Source organism: Echinops telfairi, unplaced genomic scaffold (genome assembly GCF_000313985.2).
Source record: "Echinops telfairi isolate 266 unplaced genomic scaffold, ASM31398v2 ScPeMD7_7469;HRSCAF=8507_0, whole genome shotgun sequence".
Taxonomy (NCBI): Eukaryota; Metazoa; Chordata; class Mammalia; order Afrosoricida; family Tenrecidae; genus Echinops; species Echinops telfairi.
The window spans coordinates 87,580,416-87,592,469 of NW_022111372.1; the positions used below are offsets into that span (position 1 = coordinate 87,580,416).

Genomic DNA, 12,054 nt, shown 5'->3' on the forward strand with positions numbered 1-12,054 from the left:
ATGTTCAGTTTGTCCTTTAGAGAAATGCAAGAGGTTCTCTGAATACAGAGATAAGGGGGGGGGGGCTGTGAACAAATTCCTATAGTACCTTCTTTGTTGCTCTCTAAGTCAGAACGATGGTAATTACTAGGAGAGACTAACAGTCTCTCTGGCAATATTTTGGCCCTCTCCCAATCGACTACTACTATTTAATCTTCCAGATTGAATGCTCCCTGAGGGCAAAGGCCAGGTCTGGTTTGCTTCTTCCTATATCCCTGCTGCCTGGTTGATAACATGCACATAGCAGATGCACAGTAAACAGAGATTTTGCATTCCAGTCCCAGTGCTCAGAGTCTCCTTTCATCCTTTTACTTCATCTCCAAGCCCTCTAAGTACCCTCTATGAAAAAACATAACTGAGTGTTGAGCTCATCCTCTAATTCATGGGATCCCTAACTCCCAGTCAGTACCACAAAGGTTTTTTTCAGGTAAAACATGTTCTTTACTGATTAGTCGTCTTGTTCTAAAATCAAATAACACTCACTCTTCCAATACGAATTTCCTCTCCCTATACACTGGTACAGATAGGAACTGGAAACACAGGGAATCCAGGGTGGATGATCCCTTCAGGACCAGTGGTGTGAGTGGCAATACTGGGAGGGTAGAGGGATAGTGGGTGGAAAGAGGGAACGGATTACAAGGATCTATATGTGACCTCCTCCCTGGGGGACAGACAACCGAAAAGTGGGTGAAGGGAGATGTCGGACAGGGCAAGATATGACAAAATAATAATTTATAAATTATCAAGGGCTCATGAGGGAGGGGGTAGCAGGGAGGGAGGGGAAAAAATGAGGACCTGATGCCGGGGGCTTAAGTGGAGAGAAAATGTTTTGAGAATGACGAGGGCAATGAATGTACAAATGTGCTTTACACAATTGATGTATGTATGGATTGTGATAAGAGTCGTATGAGCCCCTAATAAAATGATTTTTTTAAAAAGAATTTCCTCTCCCTTTAGACCCCCTAATTTTCTTTTCCTTTTTCTTTTTTTAGCATCAAGCATAAATATTTTATTGATTGATAATTTGCGGAGAGTATGTCTTTGTCCTACAAATGTCCATCCCTTGTATAAGGTGTTCACTTTCATTCTGGCTCTCATTCAGTGTTCCATTAAATAAAAAAATTAAGAACCATCTGTTATATGCTAACACACTCAGCTAAGCGCTGGGATTTAATGATAAGCCCTTTCTAGAGTTTATGGTTTAGAGATGGGCACAAGCATTCAAAAGGATTTGATTATATTGTGACAAATGCTGATGATAAGGACGGATAGTTGGGATGAAGGAGAAGCATGAGGAACAAGAGCAGTTGCCATGAAACCAATCCTGACTCATGGCTACCCCATATGTGTTAGAATAGAACTGTATTCCATATGGCTTCCAAAGGCCATGGTCTTTCCGAAGTGGACCATCTGGCTTTTCCAAATGCTTGTTTGCCCTACCCAGGGGTGCCTTTGGGAAGCATTGAGGCTCCATGAAAAAGGCCCTGTTCTAGGTGTGAGAGCAGTCTAGTTGTGAGAGAAGACAGACGTTCCTACAGAAGTGATTTGTAAGCCAACCGACAAGCATAGAAAAGTTGAACCTCCACACCCACTGGCATTGTGGCTCAATGAAATGACAGCCCAAAGGCGTAGTTAAGAGATGCCATGTTAAGGGTGTGTGAGTGGTGCGGTGCTGCCAAAGCACTTCTCTTCCGGACAGCTCTCCCTGGGGACCTGGAGGCTCACAGACTTGGGAGTCAGATGTAGATGTTGCCTGTTGTGCAGATAATAGATCTCCATGTTCGGTGGGAATTTGACAGAGTTTGCATCATCTGAGCAGTTAATTACCCCTCGGCTTTTTGAAAGAATGGGTAACAGATGGTAGACACCTTGACAGCAGATTCCACTATGAGCCACGCAGGCGTGTAGGCAAGTCTGGGATGCTCAAAGTTGCCTACTGAGCTTTTCTGTACTTAGAGGACTTCTAATATTTCGACTCTTTTGCCCCCTGGACAAGTTTTGTTCAGCTACAGGCCAATTCTCTCTCTCTTCGCTTTCTGCTAGAAATTATTGTGAATGAAAAGCAATCTCCAACAATTCCCATGTGCCTGGACCATCTCAAACCTTGACAGTGCTGGGGATTTTGTCAGTGTGCAGAAGTTGTGTGCATTTTAATGGAAACAGCATGGCATTCATTACTCACCTGCTTCCTACCATCTGGATTTTCACAGCTCAGCAAGCATGGTGGGCTTCCTGCCTATTTTCAGGAAGAGCTTGGCTCCTAAAGAGGGCATGGCTTGGTCCCTTTGAAGTCATAATTTTATGATGGGCACTGTGAATAAATTGGAGTTGGCATTCTAACCCAGTAAGCTGCTTTCACATTTGAATGGTTGAAAGATAATGTTTCATTTCCACAGCAGGAGAAAGAGGGGAAACCAACAACCTCAATCCTGGGAACCAGGCAAGTGAGAAGGAAACTGGATTGCATGATAAGACGAAACCACAGTAGGGCAGTTTGTGCAGGGAAGGTGGAGGACAAGAGGCCATGCCTCCCATTTTGCATATATGTTAAAAATGTGGCCCTGTGAAAAGTGCTAAGAAGACAGCAAAGATAGATCTATTCGCATGCATCTGGCTGCAGGTAACAAACCTGCCTAACAGTGACTTTTAAGCCAGAGGTCGACTCTTGGACAAATCCAGACCTCGCCTTTCCTAAGGTGGGTTTTCACAGCTCATTGCTGTTATCAAGGGAATTACTCCCATCTTCCATCTCATCCTCAGCCTCTTGGCCTTCTGTCCTCAGGCTTGTCACCTCGTGGTCATATTATGGCCACCTCAGCTTCACAAATCATACCCACATATAACTGTATACAGAGGCAGGAAGCAAAGAGTAATCAATGCAGCCAGAAGGTCTCTCCTCAGTTACTTCTGTCCTTTGATTCAAGAGGAAAATTATATCTTAGAATCTGTCCAACATTCTCCCCCCACCCCACCCCTACATACACACACCCTTTTCCTGTGTCTCACTGAGCAAATCAGGCCTACGTGGCTGTCACTAGTCAAAGGGAGTCTGAGAAGTAAATACTTGGCTTTTGCCGCCTCTACTTACGCTTCATGAACGTGAGCTAGAGAGGCAGGCAGACATTTAAATAGTGCCACCTTCTAGAATTGTTTGTCAGTAAACAGAAAATGATCGTTGATGAGGTATTAAGAATTTGGCTATTGGACACTTGGACCTGCCTTTTTTCGTGTATGAAGAATACCAGCACCCATTTAAAGTCAAAACCAGGATGCATAGTTATTCCTATTCACAGGAAAGAAAGAGAATTCACAACCAGACACTAGACACAGGCGTCTGGCAACGCATGCATCGAGCAGGGATCAGACAAAGTGTGTTTGATACGCAGCATGACAAGGGCTAGCAAGGGTGTAGCATGTGTTCCCACTCTTCCTACATCCTTGGCAGACATTAACTGATCACAGAACTTTTCCTCACCAAACCCAGTTAGGACCTCCGAAGTATTCTCAAAAGGCACCTTCTGCCAGCTGATTGGAATTAGTCATCAAAATCTAGTCCATTTATTTGCTGGCGCTCCTCAAAATGTTATTTTTCTGTTACCTGAAAATGCCAAGCTAAATGAATGAGGGGCAGAAATGAAAGGTAGAAGTTATCTGGAGGAAGACCTCTTACAGAAACCTTGTTTGCATAAACCTCATTTGCATGAATCTTTTGCGTAAACCTAGTTTGTGACACCGGTTCCCATCGATATAAATCTTTTATCAAGATAAATCTTCAATTAAGAATATGATTCTATATAGTACCTATTTAAGCAATCAGATTTTTAAAAAATCTTTGACTCTGCATACAGTGAAAAATGATTAATGATCCCAAATTGAGTTATGTCATAGCTACAGACACCAGTAGTACTAACTTCTTTATTTCTGCAACACTTTAGACTTTTAAAGCATAATAGCTGCACACCCATTTTATTTCCATAATTTACTCTTTTATTTTAAAAAAATGGTTTACTACAATGCGGCAGCATGAAGGAACTCTTTGGGAGTACTGGAATGGTCCTGTCACATGATTTTGGTGGTAGATATACATCGATAGTCCATAGACCTGTATACCACAAAAAATTAATTTTACTATGTGTTATTAAATTAATTTCTAAAGTTTTCAATATCCCTGAGAAATTCTAAAACCTCTTATTCAGCTTGAAACAGTTAAAATAATTTACAAGTTAAAAATTGTTCACGTATTTGTGGTTCCAGTTTAAGACATAGAAAATAGGGAAAAATTTGAGAAACACTGTAAGAAAACTAATGACATTATCCACAATTCTACACCCCAACAGAGTATCAGTATCAGACACTTATCTGTGATTGTGACTTTATTGGAAGTATATACTTATATATACTTATATATATAATATATTTATAATATATTATAAGTATATATTAATAAGTATATACTGCTTTACCAGTTAGAAAAGATACATTTTTAAAATAAAAATACCGTACCAAAGTGTGATCATAAGACACATAAAGTCTTACTGATTGCTTTTTTTAAAAAATTACAACTCATATATTAACATCTTTCAGCAAGAGGACGTTTTTGGCACAGTCTCGTCGCAGCAATTGAGTCGATCTTGTTGTGGTTGGCTCATAACCAGACTTTCTTTTCTCCCTGCTACTTTGGTGGAAAATAATACTCCAATGCGTGATTTCAGCTATTAAAACTTACCAAAGAAAATCATACCAGGGGAAATGAATGCCGAGTTTGGACTGTGAACCAGGGCCCCCCAAAGAGTCCACAGCTTAATGTGGATACTTTAAACCCAAACCAAAAATGGCTCACTGCCATTGAGTCCAATGTAGCTCTCACAGCGACCCTGAGGAAAGTGGAGGACTGCCCTGCACGTTGTCAAGGCTGAGTGCGTTTATGGGGCCAGAAGCCGCCTCTTCCCTCGGAGCAGCTAGTGGTTTCTGCTCATCTTGCAGTCAGCAGCCGAACGTAAAACCATGGGGCTCCTCAATGACGACAACACACCCAAATCACTGGGGTGATTCTGACTCATCGTGACCTTCTAGAGCAGTGGTTCTCAACCTTCCTAATGCCGTGACCCTTTGATACAGTTTCATGTTGTGGTGACACCTCCGCCCCGCCCCCCAACTATAAAATTATTTTCGTTGCTACTTCATAAATGTTATTTTGCTACTGTTGGGAATCGGGCAACCCCTGTGAAAGGATCATTCCACCCCAAATTGGTCGTGACCCACAGGTTGAGCACCACTGCTTGGTAGGGTTTATGAGGCTGTAAATCATTACAGAACCCTGGTGGCGGCATGGTCAGCAGTTTGAAGCCACCCGCAGCGCCTCAGAGAAAGACTGGACTTCCTACTCCGTAAACAGTCCCAGTCCTGGAAACCCATAGCAGGTGGCTCTGAGTCAGCATTGACTCAGTGGCAGTGAGAACTGAGAAATCGTTACAGGAGTAGATAGTCTTACCTTTCTTCCACAGAGTAGCTGGTGGGTTTGAACTGCCAATCTCATGGTTAGTAAGCCAGTGCTTACCCAACAGTGACCCTTAATGTAGATGGGAGGAGTAATGAACTCCCACTGAGAAACCTGTGAGTCCCCTTGTTTGTTTAATGACCCACAAATTCATTGCCACTTGCTAATCTATCTAGCAGCCCATAGGCAGGGATGACAAGAAGAGAATGCACCTGCCATCTTTCCCTGCTCCAGACCCCTGTGCCAATGAGAGCATCGCAGCCTACAAGTGACCCCCCCCCTTTTCTGGCAACGACTACCATTTCATCATTGTCACCTACTCTGAAATCTATTTCTCATCCTTGCTGATGCCCTGGTCCTAGCTAACGAAACAGAAAACGGAGCCTAGCACTAACTTAATTGCCACGAATAAAGCCAAGTATGGACTGTGGAGAGAGAACGAGTCAGCTGACACAAGTAGGATAAATGGCTTTATATTATTATCTACCCAATGCTTCTTGGATGAGAGATAAAGCATTGAATGGATTTTGAAGGCTAAATTGCATTACTCGCTCATTTCAGTCCTCATGATTGATGTTGCAAGGCCAATGTGATTGACCTGGTCAGTAAGATCTTGTTCCATCAGTAGAATTTGGTTTTAAATCCTCTCAAGTCTCAGCAGTCATGCTTTTACCAACAGAGTCAGCGTGCTGTTTGACGGTCCATTTCCACCCTTGGTCTGGTGCTCTAGCCTTGTTGTTTCAAGTTGCCATGAAGTCAGTTTGTGCCGATCTCTGTGGCCCAGCATCAACCCCATACCGTATGCCAGAGTCCACCTCCACGCATGGCGCCACCTGGCGCGGAGGAAGAATTGTTTGATCGGGCTTTCAAGCCTGGGACCTTTCCAGAGGAGCCCCGGGGCTGTGGTGGGTGAGGACTCAGCTGCTGACCTCAAGGTCAGCGGTGTTAAGCCCACCAGCAGCACGTGGAGGGAGATGTGGCCGCCTGCTTCCCTGAAGATTGATGGCCTTGGAAATCCTGTGCTGCCCACTAGGGTCATTATGAGTTGTAATCCATTTAGCCCGGTGTTTGGAATGTCATTGAGCTATTTATTTTGGGTTTAGACCTTCAGGAGCAGAAAACCGGGCTTGTCTTCAAAAAAGATAAAGTTCTCTAGGTGGCTTCAACCCGCCCATCTTCCAGTCAGGGGTCAGTCACTCAACCATGTACACTACCCAGGGACACCTAACCTAGCTTCTAGCGAGGTGAAATGCAGAAGCCATGGCGTGAACTAGGAGATGCCCCGCTGCCCACCCCAGTTCTCTTCAACCTTACACGAATCATAATCGCCGAGTTAGTTTCTAGGGTTCAGGGAAATGGAGACATTGTGTACGAAATTACCATCTGGAACCTTTGTAGGATGCCAAGATTGATTTAAGAAGGAGGGAGGGGGTTCTCTTCCCCGGGCCTATTGAACTGGAAAAGCGGTTACCAGGCCACCAGTGGCATTAAATCAGCACAAATACATGTGGAATAGGGCAAGTGTCACATCTCCCAGGTTTTCTTGAAAAATATTTTAATTACATTTGACCTCCATAACTATTTCTGGTTTTGAGGACTTTTTTTTTTTTAAACTTTTGGTATTATTTTATTTTTAGTCGGTGTGCATTTTAATCTATGAATATGTAAAAAAGGAAAAATGTTCAAGTTCACGTAATTTCCTGTTCAACAGTGTGATTCAGGGCATCTCATGAAATCTCACGTGGTGGCATCAAAGTAGAACCCAAAGGCCAAACTCACATTGAACTGGATGAGTTGATTGCTCTTAACTTTGATTTCCATCGACACATTGTCATCTGTAGATCTGTTCATTTATTATTATTGTTACTGCATCTTCTTTCTGTATGCACACAATTATTTTGGCTTGAGTGGTGTTTCTTTTCTACCAAAGGGCAAATCGCAGACACAAGCATATTAGTGTCAGAAGTTCCAGTGTCTTGAAATTGGAATGCGAGGTGATTCATGAGTTTTGCATCAATTATTAAAGTCATAGATAAAAATATGGAGAGATGGATGGGGCAGTAAAGGTATTCTAAGTTACACCTACTGGCTTAGGAATAATAAATGACTCAAAAGAAAGTTCAAAATAGATATTAACTTGAGCTGCAGTGGCATATACTCTCAGGGGAGGTAGACAATAGCTAAATATAAACAATCTACTATATAGCTGTAAAAACAGTGCAGAGGCCATATCTGACCTCCTCTAGCTACACAAGGGAGAAGGAGAATCCATTGCCACGTCTGCCTGAGGACAGTGGCCACAGGCAGAAATCAGACATTCTGACAGCAACTATCGCCCCCCCCAACACTCTCCTTTTCTACTGGGCTCTGTAGTTGTTGCAGTGGCCTCATGGAACTCACAGATAAAACTCACAATCATGGGGGCTTATTAGGAAAATTAGCAGGTCACCTCAAGTCAGGATCAGTAAACTGTAAGGGTACAGCCACTGGTTCACAGCAGGGCCTCTCTTCAGCCAGCAGCCCAGTGTACCTCTCTGGCTCTCAGCCTCTCACCCGCATGGGCTCTTAGCTTCTTAGCTTCTGCCTCCATGGGCCAGGAAGGCAGCCTGCTGCTCTGCTTCACAGCCTAAATGCTGTTCCTACGTTCTGTCTCACGGTTTCCTTGCCTCAGCATCTCGTCTTGGCCTGGCTGCTTGGCTCCGTGCCACAGCCTCTGCTGGCTCTTCCTTCGCAAGGGTTCTGGGAGTTCCCTCTTTGTTTCTGAGTTGGCTCTTACAAGCAGAGGCATAGCTCTAATGGAGGTGTGGCTTTTTGTCTTCTAACAGACTACATCCCCAAAGAAACAAAGAGTGGTCACTTGGTTCACATCCTCTAGTAAGGTAGAGACTCAATACATCCCACCTTGATCCTGCCCATTAGCATAGCTGAGAACGCCCTCCAAAAGTGGATTCTAACCACAGGCATAGCAGTGAGCATTTATAATACATCACATAGAAGCTATGAGAGGTAGAAGGACCTCGTTAATTGACTTTAGCTCAGTAGCCCAACAGACTTCAAACTGAAACCAACTGCATTGCCATTGAGTCAGTGCTAACTCTTAGCAACCCTTGTGGGTTTCTGAGACTGTAACTGTTTACGGGAGTAGAAAACCCAGTCTTTCTCCCAAGGGAGCTCCTGGTGGTTTTGAACTACCGACCCTGTGGATCGCAGGCCAATGTGTAACCACTGCACAGCCCAAATGACTAACTGGATTAAAATAAATGTAAAGACTTGGCAAGAAGACGAAGAGATTTTAGAATCCTGCCATGCTCCTCCCCCTTTCTCTTACAAGCTTCTTGAGAGAGATAAAACACAAAGAATGATAATACTTGAGAAACAAAGGGAAGGAGAAAACTAGGATAACTAATATATACAGTTTTGCAGCAACAGTAATAATAAAAAATGTATGAGTGGTTTCATAGGTGGTTATGTATGTTATGTAGGGGTGGGAAGGTGTATGGGAGCACATGCATATGAATATTAAGGTATTTCTGGGGACATTTGTGCACCATAGAAATATTTGTATTTATAATAGAGAACATAGCACAGTTATAGAAGCTTTTTAGACATATCCAGACATCTCATGGGACTGAATTAGTTGGACTTGCAGGCTAGGGACTGTAGTTCTCACGGACGCCTAGGTTAATTGGCATAGTTCCTAAAGATAATGTTCCATATCATAGTTTGGTGTTGGTGTCTGAGGTCTTAGACGCTTGGAAGCAAACAAGTACCATACAGTTATTGGTCTCTTCCAATTGGGAGCAAGGGCAAGGGAAGGGAAATAAAGACCCAAGGAAGGAGTCAGTCCTTAGGACTAATGGTCCATGGGAGACAAGAAGAACTAGCTAGTGCCCTGCTACCACGACTGACTACTCTGACCAGAGACACAGAAGAAGGACCCGGTTGGAATGGGAGAAAACTATCTCACAAACTCAAATTCACATGAAAGACTAGCCTGGTAAATCCTGCAGAAACTCCTGAGACTGTTGTTGGTGACCATCAAGCTATGTGAATTTTTTAATGGTATGGCACTTAAAATAATAACAATTAGTTCTCAGTGTTTAAAATGTAATGAACATCTGTATAAAAATCCAGATTTCTAGCTTCTTGGAGGAAAAAAAAATCAGGATATCTGGGAACACATGAAACTCAGCAGCCCCTTGTCCCTTGAGGGGAAACACACGCTTTTTGGCTCACTTGATCTGCTTCACTTCTTGATACTACATATGTAGTTCCTGAGCGATTTAACTTTGACACCCCTGGGGCTAATCATCTAGAGTCCAAAGCAGACGAGGCGGAATGCTGTCTTCAGTGTGCTTGGCCTGCGAGGGGCTCCGGCATACCCTTGGCTCTTTTGACTCCTGCACAACGTATGACCACAGTAGCACTTTCCTATATGGAAAAGGATACTTTACACGTAAAGTGGAGAATTCTCCGCTACTTACCTGAATAAATCAGGCACGCAGAGAAAATCCTGGAATGACAATATCAAAGTCAGGTTTGTGGGTTGCATTTTTCAGGGGCCATTGCCTTCGTTTCTCACCTCGCTGTTTCCCCTTTGCTTTCCTCCCTGAGACAAAATCTTCAGAATGTTCCTCTGTCAAAAAACCATCCTCCTAATTCCTCTCTCTCTCTCTCTCTCTCTCTCTGTCTCTCTCTGTCTCTCTCTCTTAACTCATTTGCACTCTCAGTAGCAATTGTTGGAGCCATGCAGGGGAATAATTGCAGGGGAATTAACCTCTGACATTTTTCTAAAAATAGCCCTAATAAATTCAATCATAGGTAATTTACCTGTCCATGCTTCTCCGCGGGTAACCAGTATTGAAGAAAGACTTGGCAGGCTGGCATTCTTTCAGCAATTATCTGTGATCTCAGATCCTGGCGCCTGTGCGTTTGCTCCGAGTAGACATTCAGAGTACAAACTGCCCTCTCCCTACTGACTCCCGACCCTGTTTTCCAGGCACCCGGCTGCAATCCAACAGTGTTCTTCCAGAGGGTTGTGCTGGGCTCACAAGACAAGGGGGGGTACCTGAGTCAGGTTGGAACATGATGGGGCCTGCCCTTGAATTTCTGACCCAGGAACCTGTCCTATGATTTCTTTGTGTTCCGTTCCTTGAACTTGAGTACCTGAGCTCCAGGCATGCCCAACTTGTGTCAGCACGGCCCTCAGCTCTCTTTCGAGTAGCCCTGAGACCGCGGTGGAGGCATTTCTTGGTGCAAAAGAAACAGGGATGCAGAAATGGCCAAGAATGGGTGAAGGGCCAGCTGTTGGTAGAATTTTGCAAAGAATCTTTGCAAAGAGAATAAGTTGCCATCTTTCCGAGCCAGCAATAAATGCAGTAGCTTTTGCCCAGAACAAAGGGATCTGAAGGTGCTTTTACCATTTTGTTCTCTCCCGAAGCGCCAGGAGATCACAATAAGCTGTGGCCATCTGAGAAACGCAGGCTTCCAAGTGCCACTTCCAGTACAGAACATAAACTCTTTGCAAATTCCTCTGCAGAGACAAAGCCCTAAGCCTTTAAATGCACAGAAAAGTATGACTATTCTCTATCCTATGAAAGTAAGTGTGCAGTGACTTAAATGCCTTTGTCTTCTTCTTTGCAGCTGACATTATCTCCACGGTAGAATTCAACCACACGGGAGAATTACTCGCGACAGGGGACAAGGGGGGTCGGGTTGTAATATTTCAACGAGAGCAGGAGGTAAGTGGTGGGGAATGCAAAATGCCTATTTTCTTCTCTTTTTAAAGGAGGCCTCCTACTGCTTCTTAATCCTCTTGTGTCGCCCTTAACCTTGCTGCTCTTGGAGCAAACTAAGGGGAGGGGGGAGCCTGCAAAAAAAGTCATTAACATCAACAGTTCCACATTGTGGCTCATAAAAGCACCTGAAAATAGGGCCTTTTCTGGCCTGGCCTTATCTCTTCCAGTCTGGGTGTTGCACATTCAAAACGACTTCATTTCTCATGGGACCTGCCGGACGCGCAGGTGCTTGTTGAGTATGACCTCTCGCTTTAGAGTGGGATTTGTCCTCCCGCTGCTGAAATGCAGACACCTTTCATTTCAGGGACTGCCAGAATGTAGGGGTGGGGGGGCAATATGCATGTATGCTCTTTATTTGCCAACAGATGTGGAAAGGTCAGCTTGGGGTCAGTAGAGAGGAAAACGTTAGGTGAGCCTACCAAAGGGTGTGAGATAGATCTTACCAAGCAAGACTGGAGAGACACACACACAAGATTGTAAGTGACTGGAACTGCCCACCCAGGTGCTCAGCAAGAAATAGTGTTGAGCACTCCTTCAGAGCAGGGCCCCTAACTCTCAGGGGCTCTCGAAAAGTCCTTTTTCTCATTAGACTAGCGGTTGCTTCACTTGGCCTCCATGGACTGGCCCTGTGGAGTTTCCCACAGGCTGGCCTCTGTCCTGGTGACCCTCCCATCTGCCACTGCCCACCTCTGAGATCCACATTGCATTAGGGAAGCTCAA

The 12,054-nt window shown here is 44.1% G+C and overlaps 1 protein-coding gene across 2 annotated transcripts in view; it reads left to right on the top strand.

Moving 5' to 3' along the window:
- Window positions 1-12,054, top strand: part of PPP2R2B (protein phosphatase 2 regulatory subunit Bbeta) — a 569,986-nt gene that overhangs the window by 411,045 nt on the left and 146,887 nt on the right. For both annotated transcript variants that reach the window (XM_004696699.2, XM_004696700.2), the window contains one exon: window positions 11,180-11,277. In XM_004696699.2, the coding sequence (XP_004696756.1) occupies window positions 11,180-11,277 (98 nt within the window). The remainder of the gene's footprint in view (window positions 1-11,179; window positions 11,278-12,054) is intronic.